A 17,304-nucleotide genomic window follows, 5' to 3' on the forward strand; every position below is an offset into this window, starting at 1 on the left:
CCTGCTGCTTCATTCTTGGGAAGGGTTTTATCTGGCAGGGGGGAAAGGGGTCTCCTCTCTGCTCACCCCTGGGCTCCAGAGGAAGCCCATTACTCCTCACTCAAGGGTCAGAGCTGGAGAGCTGATAACACCAGCAAACTCAGTGGTACTTGCACTCAGAAAGGCAGTGCTGTGGGATACCCCAGAGCTAGGCTGCTGCACAGGAAAAGCCTGGCACGCAGGAAATGAATCCACACCTGAAGACAGGTGGGGTAGGTGGGATTTCCAGGGCTGGCATCCCCCAGCCCCTGCTCCGCTAACCCACAGCGAGAGGAGGTGGTTGTGGATACACCTGTGCAGGGGGGCAGAGTGTGCATGTTGCGAGGCACCAGTGCTAACGCCTGCATCTTGCCTGGAGAGGTGTTTGGTGCTGCAACCTCTTCTGTGCCCAGGAGCAGAGAGAGTGGCTGGGGTAGCTCTTGCTGACAAAAGCCCAGGACCGGTGGGCATCTTCTTTCCACTCTTAATGAAGGTAACTTTGAGCTGTTTATCTAGGACACAAGCAACAGCTGCGTTGCAGAGGGGCTTGAACATGCAGCTTCCCCTCTTTTCAGGAGCAGTCCATCTCTGCACTGGAATGAAGGGATTCATGCTCAGGTTCTTCAGAGCTGGAGCTCCCCAGGGCCTGAGCATCCCAAAGCAGAGGGGATGGGATTTTCCAGGCTGGCAGAAACACGCAGAGGGGTGTGTAATCCCTGCTCCCGTGTGTCCTTGGCACCACGATGTCTGGCTGCTTGAAATGGAGGGTGTTGGCAGGCCTGACTATCCCAGGGATGGAGGCAGCAGAGGGTCTCGCCTCTCAGAAAGGCTGCAGCAGGCTCAGCTGGGCTGGGCTACTGGGGAGCAGATGCACTCTCTGCACAATGAGCTACTCCCTGGCCAGGATCTGAGCTCTTGGCAGGTTGCTGCGTGCTTTTAAGCACCCTCTGCTTCTCCATCATCCTTGTAAATTGTTTGGAAAAATGTTTCACGACCCTGATGGGCAGGGACCCCAGGAGTTCTGGCTCACCCTGCCCTGAACTCACCTGCCTCGGCAGGGCCACGCCAGAAAACTAGCTAATTTTAACCAGGATCCTCTCACACCCTGGCTGAAAACCAGTGGGGAGAGAGGGGCTGCTGGGAAGCCAGAAGGAGACAATCTGCGGCAGGAGCACAGCTCTGCCAGGCACAGTGCAGGCATGGGAAAGAAGGCCAGCCATCAGCCTGCCCGAGCCCTGCAGGCATCTGGTGGCAGATGGGGGACAACTAGGGAAACTGAGGCACTGCTCAGCCTGCCTCTCTTGCTCCCCGGGTGTGATGCTGAGGCAGGCTGGCCACCCAGGGAGGCTGCAGAGCTGCCCTAGAGCAGGAGGACATCTGCCATCCCCTGCCCAGGCAGGATGCTCCCAGCCCACCATCCCCTCAGCCAGTCCCAGCAGGGGACAGAGAGGGCTTTCAGCCACCTCAGCCCACTGCGGCCAAGCCAGGACAGGATGTGAAGGACACAGCCTTCCCCTGGGAGCCATCCTGCACGCACTTGGCTCACTCACTGGCCACGCAGCAAGCTATTACAGGAGGAAAATGCAACCACCTCCCAGCTGATGGGCAGCACATAGGGTCCCCGAGACTGATAGTCAGCCATGCCAGATCTGCCTGCTCTGGCACCACAGCTTTTGGTGCAGAGCTGCACTGCCTGGGGAGGGCGTCCAGCAGCAGCAATGCTCACAGGCCACTCCAGGGCATGAGATCTGGAGTCCCCAGGGGTACTCTCTGCTCCAGAACTTGCTTGGGAGCCTCATACATGAGCAGAGTGGGCTGGTCTCAGCCCACTTCGATGCAAAGACCCTTTTCCCTTCTCCAAAGGAGGAGCATGATGCTGCTAGGTTACCCCAGTTCAGAAGCACTGAGGTGGTGGGGGATGACAGCTTGCTGAAACCAGCCCCCCTCAGGCCCTGGGAAAATCCACGGGATCCCTTTGTCAGCCCAGCTGCAACACCCCAGCCCTAATGAGCTGCTAGTCCCTGCCTGGGGACAACAGCCATCGTCTGCCTGACAGCAGGGATCTGGCACGAGACACTCGCTGCAGATGCGCAGCAGCATGAGCAGCTAATGATACCAAGCCAACAGGGAGGGAGCAGGTGATGATCAGCAGCCGAGCTGTGGGGGGTCTTTGGGCTGCTCCCGTGCACCAGATCTGCTCCCTCATTAGTGGCTCGGCACAGGGAGCCACACCGGCAATCCCAGCACCTCGGAGCCACAGTGCCGAGGCCTTGGGGACACAGAGTGTCTGACGCTGGCAGGGACCTCGAGATCATCCAGCTTGCACAGGACTGTGACCACTCGGCTTCTGAATATCTCCATGGATGGAGTCTCTACTACCTCTCCAAGCAGCCTTTGCCAGCGTTTGATCACCCTCACAGCAGAAGATGGATAGCCCTTTGCTGGACTCTCTCCAGCACGTCCCTGTCTTGTACTGGGGAGCCCAGCACCGCACCTAACGCTGCAGCTGTGCAGAGCAGAGGGGAAGGATCAGCTAACACATCAGTCATCACCGCAGAGAGGCTCCAGCCCAGTAAGTGCTCAGAGCCTGCTAGTTCCTCCTGTCCACACGCCCACTTCCCAGCAAGGCCACAAGAGCGTGCCTGCAATGCTGTCCTACGGCGCTCCCCTATCTGTGCCCCTGTGCTGAAGTGACCCCACTTCAGCCCTGTTCTGTTGGTAGCACAGTCCCCGCTGTTCACACCCCCCAGCCCTTTGCTTGCCCACCCCATCCCCACATGAGTGAGGATTGTCCCCTCCCCTGCCATTCCCAGTTTAAAGCTCTCCTTACCAGGTCAGCTGGCCAAGGTCACTTGAAGATGACTGGAGAGTGCTCCCTGCACCTTGTCAGTGATGAGGGTGTTGAACTTATGCCATAACCACAAACTTTTGGGTGGAGCAGGAGCCATCTTTCTGCTGCCAGTAGTCATCAGGGCAACCTTCACCATCAAGGGCATTTCCACTTTCAAACCTGGCAGGTGCATGCTCTACCACCACAGTTGAAGTTTTGGGCTCTCATAGCTGTAGGGTCTCAAAGATGATCCAGTTGATCTCCACGCCTTGTCTGATGCCACGCAGCCCGCTGACCTCCTCCAGCAGTTCCTCCCCTTGGCAGCACAGCTACAGGACATACAAAACCACACACCTCTTGCAGGCTGCCAGCAAAGGTGCACCAACCCCAGCAAGAGGCCCCAGGCACCCTCTGCAGCTCAGCACTAGCACGGCTGTGTCCTCCAGCATTGCAGGATGAGTTGCTCCAATGTCTGCTGGGGACTGTGACCTCGGTGCACCAAGGACCCATGTGCTGCTCTGAGAAGGGGTGTTGGCACTTTAAAAAACACAACAAACCCACAAAAAAACAAAAAAAAAGAAACCCCCAGACCCAAACAACTCACCTTTCTGCACAAACTGCTGCCTCTATCAGCTGCACTATACCACCTGTGTGCTGAGCCTGGCTCTTATATAGGCTTCCCCTCGAACTGGCTAAGGGATGCTGGCCCCTCCCTAACCTGGGCTCAGCTGGAACAGGGGCTTCAACCACTCCTTCATTAGGGGCAGCTGGTAGAGCTCGTCAGAAGCAGCTGGAGCTTACTAAAAACTTGCCGGAAGTCAAGGTCTCCTGTGGCTTCCCTTCTCTTATCCTTATATTTTCCTTATCCTCTTCCTCCCCAGGCAGCAGCAGGCACACCTATGTTCCTCAGAGGGTTCCCAGCAGTCTCCTAATGATTCTAGACAAAGTGTCCAGAAGACCAAGAGCATCTCAAAGAAAGCAGAGCCCAGAAACTGTTGTGCTAAGTGCTATGCCTGTGGTTGCCCCTGTTAGCTGTGCTCCCCCACATGGAGATAGGGACCAGAAGATGCTCCCAGCCCCCACACGCTTCCCTCCCAGAATAGACAGCACCAGCCATCGATCTGCTCTGCGGCATTGTTTGCCCCTGGGCAGCTCTGCTTACAGAAAAGGCCATCAGCAACCCAAACAGACGCTTCCGCTGTAACACAATCCTGCAGCTGGGGCTGCGAAGAGGAACTGAAAGATGGGAGCAGAGCACCCCTTTGGGGACCGAGGCTTCACCCTGGGTCCCAACACCTCCACAGACCCCTGTAGGTTGGGGGTGGCTGGACTGTGCATCTCCCCCAGTCCCACACAGCCAGGCAGGTTGCAGTGACATGCCCCCCGCCCCGAGGTGTCCTCTGGTCTCCGCACGGTGCCCAGTCCCAAGGTGGGGAGCTGTGGGGCTGTGGGCAGCCCCATTTGAGGGTGGTACTGGCCCTCCACGGGGGCACACAGGCTGGCTGCTGCCAGCTTGCCATGGGTCCCGCAGGGTTTGTTCATCCCGGGTGGGCATGGTCATCCTGGGGGCTCTGTGCACTGCTTGGGGGGCAGCAGGGGAGCCGGGCCAGAGGACAGGTGGGTGTCTGGCCACGTAAGGGGGTCCCGGGCCGGTGGGTGTCCGGCCACGTAAGGGGGTCCCGGGCCGGCGGGTGCTGCAAGGTCCCCCTGGCACGGCCAGGAGAAGAGCCTAGCCCAGCCGCCACCCCACGGCCGGGCAGAGCAGCCGTGGCCAGCCCGCCCCGGCAGCAGGGCCCGTTAAGGAGGTGGGCCCCCGGCCAGAAGCCCCCTCCCTGGCTGGTCCCCGCAGGGACCTATTTCGGGCAGGAATGAGGAAGCTCTTCATTCCCTGGCTAAAAATAGGGACCTTTCCCAGAGGCGGGTCACCGCGTTCACACTGGAGCGGGGGGCTGGCGGGGGGGGGCGGCAGGAAGGGGGCCCCACAAGCCCCGTCCCGTGGGGCCGGGGACCCCGCCTGGCCCCGGGCTAGCCCGCTCCCACCGGGCTGGCCCTGGCCGGAGCGGGACCCTCCCGTCCAGCCGTGGCGCCGCAGGGAGACAGGACACCTCGGGGCGGGGGGAGCCCCCCCATCCCCGCTTCCCTCCCGGGCCCTCGGGGGTGGGTAGGACGGGCCCGTGGCAGCAGCGTGTCCCCTCGCCGCTGCCTCCATCTAGCGGCTCCCCCCCGCCCTGCTGGGGGCCGGGGACCCCGCCTGGCCCCGGGCTAGCCCGCTCCCACCGGGCTGGCCCTGGCCGGAGCGGGACCCTCCCGTCCAGCCGTGGCGCCGCAGGGAGACAGGACACCTCGGGGCGGGGGGAGCCCCCCCATCCCCGCTTCCCTCCCGGGCCCTCGGGGGTGGGTAGGACGGGCCCGTGGCAGCAGCGTGTCCCCTCGCCGCTGCCTCCATCTAGCGGCTCCCGCCGGCCCTGCTGCGGGAAGGGAGGCGACCGGGCACCGGCCCACCGCGGCCCTCGGGTCCGGGCCCTGCCGCCACCCCTCGCTGTCCCGCGTGTCCCCGGCACCCACGCAGCCCTGCCCGGCGGGAGCAGCCTCCCCGGAGGGGTGCCAGCGCCCCAGGGAGCCCGGCCGGTCCCCGAGGAGCGGGGCAGGCGGTCGGGGCGCACAGGCAGCAGGCACACGCGTGGCTGAGGAGCCCTTTATTGAGGGTGAAGGAGGAAGGGAGGGCAGCGGGGCGGCCGGAGGGCAGGGAGCCGGGGTGACCGCTAGCCCTGGGGCGTGCCAGGACCGCGGTGGGACCGGGCCCCTCGCCGTGCCAGCGGCCGGGCAGCCTTGGGCTCGCTCTGCGTGCAGGGAGAAGCTGGCAGCACGGGCCGGCGGGGCTATGTTGCGTGCCGAGGGGGCTATGGCGAGTAACATACGACAACCAGGTTATTGCGACTCCTCAGCACGGGCGTCTTGCCCCAGAGCTGGGTGCCGGAGATAATACTGAGCACTGATAATAGAGATAATACACAGCGCTGCTGAAGGGGTGCTCCCTGCCACCCCTGGGGCGGTGGAGGGGCTGCGTTCCTGCCCTGCACCGGGCAGCAGCAGCGCGGTGGGGCGGGGGGCCCGGTATCCCGGCTCCCACACAGCCAGACCCCAGTGTCAGCCTCCCCAGGGTGGCTGGGAAGGAGCACGTGCCCTGGCCCCGGCCGCAGCCGAGGGCAGGTCAGGCGAAGACAGCGGAGTTTTGCCAGTAGGAGTAGACGAGGAAGCCGGTGAAGGTGCTGTCCGTCTTGACGCTGGCGTAGAAGCCGATGTAGTCCCCTACGCCCACCTGCACCCACACCTCATCCTCAGGCTCCAGGCGGACCAGGGCACCCCCTGAGAGCGAGGTGGGCTTGGGCCAGTTCCCATAGTACTGGAAGAAGGAGGCGATGGACTGGCCGTTCTTCATGATGTCGAACTGCAGGCTGGCGCGGTAGACGGTGGCGTGGACAGCAAAGTAGTAGAGGCCAGGCACCTCACAGGTGAACTTGCCAGTGGCAGGGTCGTAGTGGCCCTGCTCGTTGATGAGCACCACGTCGAAGCGAATGGGCTGGTCGGCCAGCGGCGGGCTGCGCGACTCGGAGCGCTTGGCGCTGAAGGCTGAGCGGGGGGCCACCGCGCACTCGCCCTGTGCCCCCTTCTCACCGTGCATGCCATCCACGCCGGGGCTGCCCACCTCCCCGCGGGGACCGGGCGCTCCTGGGGCAAGGCAGGAGGGGGACAGGGTTACCTCTAAGCCACTGCCACCAGCACAGCCCCCCACCATCCAGTTCCCCCAGCCCTCCTGCCCAGCCCCAATCCCACCGAGGTTACAAGCCTCCCACAGGATGTGGGTGGTAGATAGCCACTGTGGGAAAGCAGCACAAGAGGAGGAGACCAACTGCACGTGGTAAATCGGCACAGTGGCAACAGAAAGTTGGAGAAACCCCCACAGGCTGGGAGAAACCCCAGCCCAGGAGCCAGGGTGGGAATGATGCAACCAGCATAGCTTGGTGGGCCCCACTAAAGCAGGGGGTGGAAGGTAGGGATGGCAGTGAGGATGGGAAGAAATGCAGCTTCACCAGTGACGGGGAGCTGCTGCCAGTTGCAGGAGCACAGGGTTGGCACAGAAAGGACTGGAAGAGCCATAATGGCATGAAAGGGGCACTTTTACAGGATTCACTCTTGGTTTGACAACGGGTGGGCTGTGCCAGAATCCAGGACTCACCGCCTGGCATGAGGGCATTCCCCACAGACAGGGCAGAGCAGGTCCCCCTCCCCAGCCCCGGTGTCACCTTTCTTACCAGGAGGGCCCATCTCGCCCTTCTCCCCGGGCATCCCCATCGCTCCGTCCCGGCCATCTCGTCCATCTCTGCCTGGCAGACCCTGGCCCCCATGCAGGCCCGGGGTCCCCGGGATCCCCGGCTGCCCTGAGCACAGACCAGGGATCTTGTTGTCTTCAATCTGCAAGGAGCTGGTGATGAGCCCGAGGAAGAAGAGGAGGAAGAGCTCCTTCATCTTGTCTGCCGTGGAGGGGCTGGAAGGGGGCAGAGAGGGGTGATAGCTCTGGGGACCTCAGTGAAGATGGCTGGGAAACAGCCTTGTGGTCCCTGGCAGGGAGTGGGTGCTCGGGGGGGGGCTGTTCCTCCCTTCTTTCCCCCTTGCCTTTTTGGCTGCTCCCCACGGCAAGGTCTGATGCCTGGCTGCACCTGCCACAGCATCCCCATCGCCGGCTGTGCCACCGCGCCGTCCCGTAGCCCACGGGATGGCTCGTGGGGTGCCAGGACCAGGGAGGTGGGGAGGGAGCAGCAGCATGTGGGGGAGGCAGTGGCTCTCTGCCTGCGGTTGGGGGCTGTTTGGGACTGGAGCTGCCACACCGGCGGTGTGAGGGGCTATGGGGGTACGTGGGGGTGCCGGCAGGGGACTGTTGGGGTGCCAGCTGGAGGGCAGGGGGTGAGCTGCGAGCCCTGCGTGGGCTGGGGTTGTTGTGTCCGGGCGGTGCGTGGCAGGGCAGCAGCTCAGGGAGAGCGGGGCCGCACCGTGGCCCAGCCCTTGGCAGCATCCCTGCCGCCGGCGGCTCTGCTCCACGCCCAGCCGGCTGTCTGGGGCCGCAGCATCCCTGGACCACCCTGGTGCCGGGGACCACCCCGCTGCCCAGGCTGCCCCCCGTCCTTCCCACAGCAGCGCAGGCAGAGCGCAGCCCTGCAGCTGGCGCTGGCACCCTCCCCGTGGCCTTGCCCAGGGAAAGCTGCTGTCTTCCCCCTCCTGGACGCGACGGCTGCAACAAAGAGGAAAAGGAGGAGAAAAGTGTCTCTCCTCCGCCCGGGCGCCAGAGCCAGGACCCCGTCGAGTCCCAGCTCCCCCCACGGAGCTGGGCAGCCCCACTCACTGCGATCCCGTGGCTCCTGCCCCAGTGCCCCGCTGCTCTCCGGGTGGAATGGCTGCGGCTCTTCCTGACCACTTCGCTCTGACGAAGGCCCTAGGAAAGGCAGCCTCTCCACCCCCCTCCTCCTCCTCACGTCTCTCCTCCCAAACTCCAAAGGAAATCAGGGGCCTTGGGAGCCAAAAGCTACAAGACAAGGGGAAAAAGAAAAATAATCCCATGGTGTCAGAAGTGCTGTAAGCAGGGGGAAGGGAGAGCGAGACAAACAGCCTGGCAAAGGGAGAGAAGGCAAGGGCTGCAAACGTCTCAATGAACATGTCTGGGCACTCAGGCAGCAGGGACGAAGGGGAGGGAAATGAGAGAAAGCAGGCAGCAGAGTCGAAGTGGAACAAAAGAAATGCCAAGGGAGGGAAACCCAGCAAAGGCAGGGTTGGAGTGGGAGAAGGAAGAGGGAGCCCTCGGGGCACGTGGTTCCCCTGACTGGCAGCCTCGGGGTGGCTGAGACAAGGGGGGCTTGCAGTGCCAGCCCCAGGAGCACCCACAGGGAGCTGCAGGAGCCAGCCATGGGGTGCTGGTGTAGGGTCTGGCGGCAGTGTGTGGGGCTGAGCGGGCAGGGACCTGCCAGGCAGCGGCAGGCAGGTGGGAGCGCGGGCAGAGCAGCCCTGCGGCCATGCCAGGGAGCAGGACTAGCCCTAGGGGACCGCGGGGCACGTGGCAAAGCTGGGACGGTGCCGGGCTTTCGAAGACACTCCCAGCTTGCCTTTAACTCGTTCCAACACTGAGTGCATCCAAGGGACACGGTCAGACTCCGAGCGGAGGGACGGTCCTGTGGCTGGGGGGAGTCCCTGTGCCCTGCAGCCAGCTTGCAGCAGCTGGGACAGGCAGGGGCTGAAGGAGCTGGGTGGGCTTGAGCCCCCTGAGCAGGGGTGGCTGTGTGGTGACAGCAGTGCTGTGCTGGCTGCAAGGGCAGAGCGGTGCTGACCCCAGTGGAGTTACTGCTCCCAGGAACCCCAGCCGGGCAGGGGACTTTCCCACGTGCCCAGGGCTGGTGAGGGCAGCAGGCAGCATGCTGGCACTGCTGGCTTTCTCCTTTCTCCTCCCCATGCCAGTGCCCGCAGCGGCGCGGGTGACATTGCTGGCTGATCCTGCCTGCCCTGCACAGGCTGGGTGCTGGCAGGGAGCCGCCTGGCTCCTCTCTCCCAAGGTGCGAAAGGGCTGTTGTTTTTGGCCAGCTGGGAGTTGGTTTGTGGCCGTGGGGTGTTGCCAGGCCTGTGGTCATCAGGGTGGCCTGAAGCCAGCATGGCCAGCTCAACCAGCAGGGCCACAGCTCTTGCTGGGTCAGGATCCCCTCCCTGCACCATGGGGCCCCCAGCCTGGCCCCCTCTGAGACCCATCCATCTCCCTGGGGACCTGCCAGACCCCCAGCCTATCAAAGGCACAGCCAGCAGCCCATTCCCCCCTGCAGCCGGGCAGTCTCCTTGTGCCCCTCCATTCCTGATCAGACCCCCACCCCAGCCCTGGCTTCCCTCTCCATGCCTCAGTTTTCCCTCGGATTTGGCAGGACACACACACAGACCCTCCCCCAGTGAGCCAACTGCTCCGTCAGGTTTGTCAGCTGCTCGTGCTGTTTATTCTGCTGGCTTTGGGGCTGCGGGACATGGGCAGTCCTGGGCTCTTCTGCCTGCAGCATGGCTCACCTCGGCCCAGCCTTGCTCCTTTTGGGGAGCATTAACCCTTCCCCTGCTAGGCTAGCAGCTGCCTGAGGGCTGTGGGAAAGAGACTGAGGGCTGTGGACATTTGGGGTGGGGGACGGCTCTGGGCAAGCTGCTTCAGCCCCTCCTCCTCTTCTCTTGGCAGTTCAGGGCTGGAAGCACTCTATGGGGTCATTGGAGTCGGGCAGGATGTTGCAGTTGATGGGCCAGAGGATGCCAAGGAGGCCGAGGGACTGCTGGCACCGCAGCTCGGCAGCCAGGCACACGGCTCGGCAGGGCTGCAGGACACCGCCGTCCGGGGTGCACTTGGGCACGAAGAGGCTGCAGATGAGGAGGCGGAGGTGCTGGTAGCAGGCGAGCTCCATCAGCGTCTGTGGGAGAGTGGTGGTGAGCATGGCACGGTGTGGTGTGGCACGGGCAGACCTGTGTGAAGCCCCTGTGCAGCTCACCTGGTAGTCCTGCAGCACCTCGGCGGCTCCCTCCTGATCCGGGATGGCCAGCCAGATGTTGGGGAAGGAGGTGGCATTGTAGCCCAGCCCTAGGCACATCTCCACTTCCACAGGTTCACAGACAGACCCTGCCACAGAGTGAAGTGCTTCACTTGTTATAGCAGCAGTGATGCCTGCCATCTGTGCCTTGGGCAGATGTTAGCCATGGGGTAGGTGCCAGCACATCTCCAGGTCGGATGGGCTCAGGGAGGGGTGAGGGGAGCACCGAGGGTAGCACTCACCGAAGGCTGGGTAGGAGACCTCAGTGCAGTTGAGCTCGTCGGTGCCATCGGGACAGTCGTGCCAGCCATCACACACGGACTCCAGCGCCCGGCACTCCCCATTTCCGCAGGAGAACTCCGCAGGGCTGCAGGTCTCTGTAAGACCAGAGGGGCCAGGGTGGCAGGGCATGGGCTGGGGGATGGGCACGGGCACAGGCAGAAAGCAGGCCTCCCTGCTGGGAGTCAGCCCGTTCCCAGGCAGATCACCCCGTCTCTGCTCCTCTTGGTCACTAGCCAGGGGACATCCAGGTGAGTGGCTGCAGAGCACTGCCACCTGGCAGCCACGCCTGATAGGTGACCATTGCTGGCCCAGCTTAGGGAGATCCCAAATTCCCTGGGGGGACAGCCCTCAGGTGATGGATCATGACTCTGTGCAGGTGAGCCCTTCCAGTCCACATCCCCATGGCTAAGATCAATAGGGTTATAGGGTAATTCAGGTGAGAAGGGACCCCAGGGACCTGTAGCCCAACCTCCTCCTCCAAGCAGGGTCAGCTACGGAGTGAGAGCAATTTTTTCCAGGGCATTATTCAGTCTGGCCTTGAAAACTCCCAAGGACAGGGACTGCACAGCCCCCCGGGCAGCCCATGCCCCTGCTTGGCTACCTACTCTCTGTTGCATTGCGGGCTTGGTAGGTGGCGAAGAACCCGTCGTCAGCTACTCCCTCGTCTGCCACAAAGAGGATGGTCATGACATGGCGTGAGGAGGTCAGGGTGGGTGGCAGCTGGTGGCCACAGAACCTGCCCGGGCCATGGGATGAGGGATGGGGTCAAGGTGGGCAGGGGGCTGACCAGCAGCTCCCCAAACCCTGCCCACCAGTGGCTTGTCCTCACCAGCCTGCCCTGTGCCTCGGCTTCCCCAGTTGAGCCACAGGAGCCCCGTGCACCCAGACTGGTGCAGCAGGGCTGGAGATATCAGGGTGTGCCTGTACCTGCCCATGAGGCTGGCGGCCCCCGTGCCTGCGCTGTCATGCACCTCCACGAAGTCGAAGCTGCAATCCTCATGCGACTCCAGACTGAAGTTGTGGAAGTGCAGGTCGATGACGTGGCCCACGGGCACCAAGATCTGCCAGAGGCACAGCTGCAGAGCAGGGGGCAGCCGGGAACACCTGTGATGCCAGGCAGGGGCACCCCCGGCTCTCCCCAGTGGGAGGTTGCCTTCCTCCCTGCCTGCCCTCACCCTCCTCCTACCTCCGTCCCGCTGGCATCCCTTCTCTCACCTGCTGGTGCGGGTATGGCTGAGGATGGCTTGGGGTGGAGAAGTGCCCCTCCAAGGCAGTCAGCGGTCCCCCGCATTCTGGAGGAACACAGACACATGCACCTTTACCCCCTGCCCCTCTTCCTTCACCCCGTCCCCCCACTCCCCTGCCTCCCACTGCCCATCACCGTGCCCTCCGGCTGGGCGCCGTGGTGGCTGTGGGCTGCGGGTAGGGGCTGGCCCACCTTTGTGCTTCAGGCTGCAGTTGGCCTCATCGCTCTTGTCCGTGCAGTCGTGGAAGCCATCGCAGACAAAGCCCAGGTGGAGGCAGAGCCCCTGATCGCACAAGTGTTCGTCCCAGGCACAACTCTCTGCAGTACAGGCAGAGAGGAACAGGCTGGTAGTGGTGTCCCACTGGGCACCCTCCCCTGCCACAGTGCCCTGGGTGTTACAGGAGACCCCCCCAGCACTACCCGGTGCCTGCCCGCAGCAAGGAGTCCTGGCAGTGCTGGGGGCAGGGGTACTCACTCTCGCTGGGAGCCACGGCGCGGTAACGGGCACTGAAGCCCGGGGCGCCCACGCTGCTGTCAGAGACAAAGATGACACGCAGGTGGTTGGAGTTGCTGTTGAAGGTCGGGGGGACCACATTGCCGCAAAACCTGGGGGCACAACAAGGGGTGACACTGCTCGCCCCTGGAGATGCTGCTACTCCCCAAGCACCTCCGTACTCCCTGGGTGCCAGGGGCCCTACCTGGTTGGGCCCCCCCGATCCAGGGCAGGATCTGTGCCACCAGCCCCCGGCTCCTCGTAGAGCTCCACACGGTCAAAGAGGCAGGAGGCAGTGCCCTCCACGCTGAACCTCTCCATCTTCAGCTGGATGGTGAGGCCAGGGTCCACCTCGATGTGCCAGATGCAGAGTGCATCGGGTGGGTAGGGGCCGGGGTAGTTGGGGGAGCTGAAGGAGCCCTCGGGGCCCCGCAGGGTCCCACCGCAGGCTGCACGGGACAACAGTGTGGGCATGAGCTAGTGCTGCAGGGTACCGCCATCCCGGCACGCTGCCACACATGACTTACCTGCTGCTGGCACTGCTGGTGTGCCACTTGTGGGCAGCCAGCTCTGGGTTGGGGTGGCAGCTGTTTTGGGGGCTGGAGGGTCCCTTCGGGTGGGTGCTGCGGTGGTGGAGGCGGTGCCATGGGCAGGCAGGGCTGCGGCGGGGGCACCAGGGGGCTGCGGGGACGTCAGCTCTGTGCCCAGGGAAGAGCAGGGACAGCTCAGCCCCAGCAGGGAGAAATGTCTGCGGTGCAGGATAGGGGCTTAGGAAGCCCACCCAGCCCCATATCCTGTGCTCCCACCCGACCCCACACGTGTTCAGGTCCCAGGGGATCCCACACAGTTCTCACGGGGCCCAATGACCTTGCCATGCCCCAGGGAGGTGGAGATGCCCCTTCCTCCTGTGGGTGGGGGCACTCCCTCCCCATGATCAGCAGACCCTGGGAGGTCCTGTGTAGAATGCTGTGCCCCCCTCCCCTTCTGAGCTGGTTCTGTGTCCCACCTACCACGGTCACAGGCACAGCCTGTCCCCCAGCCCTCCCTGCTTGGGCACTCACGGTGGATGACAATGCCCAGCAGGAGGGCGATGAGGAAGAGGAGGATGGCACTCATCAGAGCCACGCAGAGCCAGGTAAACTTGCAGTCGGCACGGTACCGCCAGCCTGCCTGGACCCAGAGCCGCCGACCTGCGAGATGGCAAGGAAAAGCCAGGGTACTGCTAGACATGCCCCCACCTTGCCACCTCCCTGCATGGCCAGCTGAGCCCCCGCTGGGCATGTCCTGACCTCTTGTCCCCAGGGTGCTAGCGAGTCCCCTAAATGGCCCCAGAGCCCTGTGGGGAGCTTGCCTCACCACCCCACTCCCAGACCCATGGCTGCTCCTGGTGGCCCCGTGGACAGGGGCATGTGTACAAACCCCCAGGTGGGTACCGAGGCCGTCCTGGGGTGATGCAGGGCTGGTCCCGTCCTCCTCTGGTGGGCGCTTGGCGTTTGGCACTGCCTGGGGCTCCTCGCCCTCAAAGACGGGGTTGCAGAACTCGGTCTGCGGGAGAGCAAGTGCGGGTGGCAGCACAGGGAGCGTGCTGCAGGGACCCACGGATGGCCAGGCAGGGATGCTCCAGCCAAGGACCCCTACCCCAAGCCCTACCTTGCTGTTGTCCAGAGCCTCGGGGCAAAGTGTGATTTCGGTGAAGTCTTTCATGGCGGTGTCGATTCCCAGTGCAGCCTGGCTAAAAGTCTCCCCAGCATGCTCTGCCCCCCGGCACAGCCACCTGCCCCACCACCCGCTCCTCCCTGGCTGCCCCCATCGGCACCTGGGCGACGTGGGGACACCTGCTCCACGCACCGGGACAGAGGTGGTGGCCTCTGAGTGTGCCTACACCTGCTGCCCCGGTGCCGGACCCCACAGAGCCCTGAGGGCCATACTCACCGTGCCATGAGTGCGGGGAGCCCCAGGAAGCCTGCGGCCCCGGTCCCCTCTGCAGGCCCCTTCCCCCTCGCCCCGTTAATCCAGCTCAGCTGAGGATGCCGAGGTCAGGCTCTGGCACGGAGAACCAGCGTCTTAAAGGGGAAGGTGTGCTCGCACCGGCCCTGCTGGGAGCCTGGCCCACCGGGGACCCTGCTTTTGGGGGCACGGAGGAGCCGATGGTTTGCCTGCTGCCCCCGGGCTCCCCGCCGGAACAGGGCAGCACTGAAGGGGCTGTGTCGGGGAGCCCAGGCTGAATGTGTCCCTCCTTCCCTTGCATCTCCCAGGCGCTGGGCGCCCGAGCCCCACCGCTTGAATTCCCGCTGCCCCTTAATGCCTTGGTGCCCGTCTCCGTCCCTAAGCGGGGGAGAAAGGGGCCATTGTTCAAGGGCTTTGGAGGAAGAGCATGGGAACTGGGAGCTCCGTGGGACCGGAGGAGGAGGAAAGGCTCCCTCTGCTCCCAGGGCAAGAGGGGCTGCTGCTGCACCCACATCTCCCTTGCTCCAGGCAAGCCCCAGGGCACGGGTGCCCTGGCACCGTTGGTTTTACACTCCTGCTTCATGCCTCGGTTTCCCTCCCACTGCTGGAGGCACAGTCCTCCTTTGCCTGCCCTCCCAGAGACAAGCACGTGTACACAGCGCTCTGTTCAAGCTAAAATTTATTCCTGCACGAGTCTCCCTTGTACGAGACACTTCCCGCCCATCTTGCTTACACAGTAAACAAGCCACCTGCCAAGCAGCAACGCTGCCCCAGTCCGGTACCTGCCGCGGGCAGCCCCTCCATCCTGGCCTGCTCTCCCCCAAACCCCGCCAGGGTGCCCCGGGCTGGGTGGGATGCTCATGGCGTGAGAGTGCTCAGCCTGGGGGCAAAGCAGGATGGATCGCTGGGTTGGACGTAGCTGCCTTGCGGGATGGGATTGCGCTGGGTCTGGCCCATCTCTCCTCCTGCTGCTCCTTGGGCAAGGCAGGATGGGTAGGAGAATAAATTAGAGAGAAGGCTAAAAAGGCCACTGGCGTTCGCTAGCTGGAGGACAGAGCAGCAGGGCAGGTGGGGACGCGCATCCCCGGGCACCCAGGGGGGCTTCTGATTGCAGGGAGAAGAAAGCCCCAATTGCAGATGGTCCCGGAAAGCCACTGTCCTCCCCTCCCTCTCCTCCGCAGGACAGATGTTCCTGTGCAACTCCAATGGCCTCCCGCTCCCCTAAATGGTTTAAGGCACCGTCGTATGAGGAGGCAGGTAAAAACCTTCCCAAAGCATCCCCCGGCACAAGTCCCTGGAGAGCCAGGAAGCGGTGGGGTGCTCCAGGTTGAGTGAAGTCCACTATAAATACATATAAATTCCACAAAATGTTTTCTTCCCTCCTGTCCATGAGTCTAGACCTGAACTCAGGCTGCTTGAGGAGTGTGCATGAGGCAGCTGGTGGGGATGTGCTGCCTGAGACGGAACAGAGGCAACTGAAGAGCCAGTGTCCTATGCCAGGAGGTTCAGCAGTGCTGGGAGGAGGCCAGGAACAGTTCATGAATCCTCTGGGATGGTCAAGCAGAACAGGAGTGCCAAGAGGCCAGGAGGGATGCAGGATGCTCTCCTGGGTCCCCAGCTCTGGGTGCTCCCCTTGGGGAGCAGAGGTCCTGGCCAAGTCAATGGGGCAGGTGGCCTCATGCCCGCAGAGTCCCTTGCTCAGTATTTTTATTACACACCAACCAACCAAAAAAAAAAAAAAAAAAATGGTGCTCCAGGTTGAGTGAAGTCCACTATAAATACATATAAATTCCACAAAATGTTTTCTTCCCTCCTGTCCATGAGTCTAGACCTGAACTCAGGCTGCTTGAGGAGTGTGCATGAGGCAGCTGGTGGGGATGTGCTGCCTGAGACGGAACAGAGGCAACTGAAGAGCCAGTGTCCTATGCCAGGAGGTTCAGCAGTGCTGGGAGGAGGCCAGGAACAGTTCATGAATCCTCTGGGATGGTCAAGCAGAACAGGAGTGCCAAGAGGCCAGGAGGGATGCAGGATGCTCTCCTGGGTCCCCAGCTCTGGGTGCTCCCCTTGGGGAGCAGAGGTCCTGGCCAAGTCAATGGGGCAGGTGGCCTCATGCCCGCAGAGTCCCTTGCTCAGTATTTTTATTACACACCAACCAACCAAAAAAAAAAAAAAGAAACTAAAACATACCCCAAGGTAAAAACCAAATGCCAGTGACCAGGAGGCGCCTGAGCTGCCTGGGCCCTGCCCTGCCGCGGGCTGCCCTCCTCAGTTTGGAGCTGGGGTGTCCTTGTCTGGGGTCTCCTCCTGCTGCAGCCGCCTCAGGGTCTCTCCTCTTCACCTCCCTCTTGCACCTGGGGAGCAAATGGCCAAAACCTGGAGGGGCCGGCTCTGAGGAGTGGTGCAGGGGTCCCCAGGAAGGCAGGGCTGGCTACATGCGGGAGGACGGGCTGGCCAGCTCGTAGAAGAGCAGGTAGGCATCGCTGCTGCGGACGTGGCTGGATGACATGGGGGTAACACTGGGGAGAAGGGGAGATGTGCTGTGAGCAATGGGGATGAGGCACCGGGACACCCTAGGCAAGGGGTCTCTGCTTGCCCCGACCCTGCAGCCCCCCCTGTCCCGTGCGCAGCCTCACCGGGAGTCATTGAAACTGTGCCACTCGCTGGAGACGGGGCTCTTGCAGTAGGCGGTGTAGTGTCCCCCCATGGTGGTGCCCGAGTGGTTGGAGACGGCGTAGAGGTTGTAAATGGCGTGGTCTGTGGGGAGCAAAGGCAGGGCTCAGCCATGCCAGCTGCTGCCCCTCTGTCCCCCAATGTGCCAGCGCCGAGCTGGGGCCAGGAGGGACTGACACTGGATGGCTGAGGCTCTCACCCCCTGTGCCTCTGTCCCCCCCCCCCC

The 17,304-nt window shown here is 63.1% G+C and overlaps 3 protein-coding genes across 5 annotated transcripts in view; all 3 read right to left on the reverse strand.

The window, feature by feature from the left end:
- Nucleotides 1–5,545: 5,545 nt before the first annotated feature.
- Nucleotides 5,546–8,370, reverse strand: C1QTNF5 (C1q and tumor necrosis factor related protein 5). The gene is made up of 3 exons (XM_014939949.1): nucleotides 8,247–8,370; nucleotides 7,162–7,394; nucleotides 5,546–6,577 (listed from the first exon to the last, which is right to left on the reverse strand). The coding sequence occupies exons 2-3, from the start codon at nucleotides 7,373–7,375 to the stop codon at nucleotides 6,060–6,062; spliced, it is 732 nt and encodes a 243-aa protein (XP_014795435.1). The 5' UTR covers nucleotides 7,376–7,394; nucleotides 8,247–8,370; the 3' UTR covers nucleotides 5,546–6,059.
- Nucleotides 8,371–9,923: 1,553 nt separating this feature from the next.
- Nucleotides 9,924–14,194, reverse strand: MFRP (membrane frizzled-related protein). The gene is made up of 12 exons (XM_014939951.1): nucleotides 14,112–14,194; nucleotides 13,523–14,006; nucleotides 13,002–13,159; nucleotides 12,667–12,938; nucleotides 12,444–12,574; nucleotides 12,161–12,286; nucleotides 11,938–12,014; nucleotides 11,650–11,798; nucleotides 11,328–11,458; nucleotides 10,683–10,817; nucleotides 10,402–10,529; nucleotides 9,924–10,323 (listed from the first exon to the last, which is right to left on the reverse strand). The coding sequence occupies exons 1-12, from the start codon at nucleotides 14,163–14,165 to the stop codon at nucleotides 10,099–10,101; spliced, it is 2,070 nt and encodes a 689-aa protein (XP_014795437.1). The 5' UTR covers nucleotides 14,166–14,194; the 3' UTR covers nucleotides 9,924–10,098.
- Nucleotides 14,195–16,165: 1,971 nt separating this feature from the next.
- USP2 (ubiquitin specific peptidase 2) overlaps nucleotides 16,166–17,304 on the reverse strand; it is a 16,388-nt gene continuing 15,249 nt past the window's right edge. For all 3 annotated transcript variants that reach the window (XM_014940000.1, XM_014940001.1, XM_014940002.1), the window contains 2 exons: nucleotides 17,042–17,162; nucleotides 16,166–16,924 (listed from right to left, as the gene is read on the reverse strand). In XM_014940000.1, coding sequence (XP_014795486.1) covers nucleotides 16,837–16,924; nucleotides 17,042–17,162 — 209 coding nt within the window. In that variant the 3' untranslated portion in view covers nucleotides 16,166–16,836. The remainder of the gene's footprint in view (nucleotides 16,925–17,041; nucleotides 17,163–17,304) is intronic.

Source organism: Calidris pugnax, unplaced genomic scaffold (assembly GCF_001431845.1).
Source record: "Calidris pugnax isolate Ruff unplaced genomic scaffold, ASM143184v1 scaffold92, whole genome shotgun sequence".
NCBI lineage: Eukaryota > Metazoa > Chordata > Aves > Charadriiformes > Scolopacidae > Calidris > Calidris pugnax.

Bases quoted from the DNA above. Each gene is read 5' to 3' on its own strand.
- C1QTNF5 (XM_014939949.1), bottom strand. From the start codon at position 7,375: ATGAAGGAGCTCTTCCTCCTCTTCTTCCTCGGGCTCATCACCAGCTCC. The intron at 6,578-7,161 runs GTAAGAAAGGTG...GCCTTGCCCCAG, and splicing joins GGGCGAGATGGGCCCTCCTG to GAGCGCCCGGTCCCCGCGGG.
- MFRP (XM_014939951.1), bottom strand. From the start codon at position 14,165: ATGAAAGACTTCACCGAAATCACACTTTGCCCCGAGGCTCTGGACAAC. The intron at 12,575-12,666 runs GTAGGGCCCCTG...TTGTGCCCCCAG, and splicing joins GATCGGGGGGGCCCAACCAG to GTTTTGCGGCAATGTGGTCC. The intron at 12,015-12,160 runs GTGGGCCAGCCC...GTGTTCCTCCAG, and splicing joins CTGCAGCCTGAAGCACAAAG to AATGCGGGGGACCGCTGACT.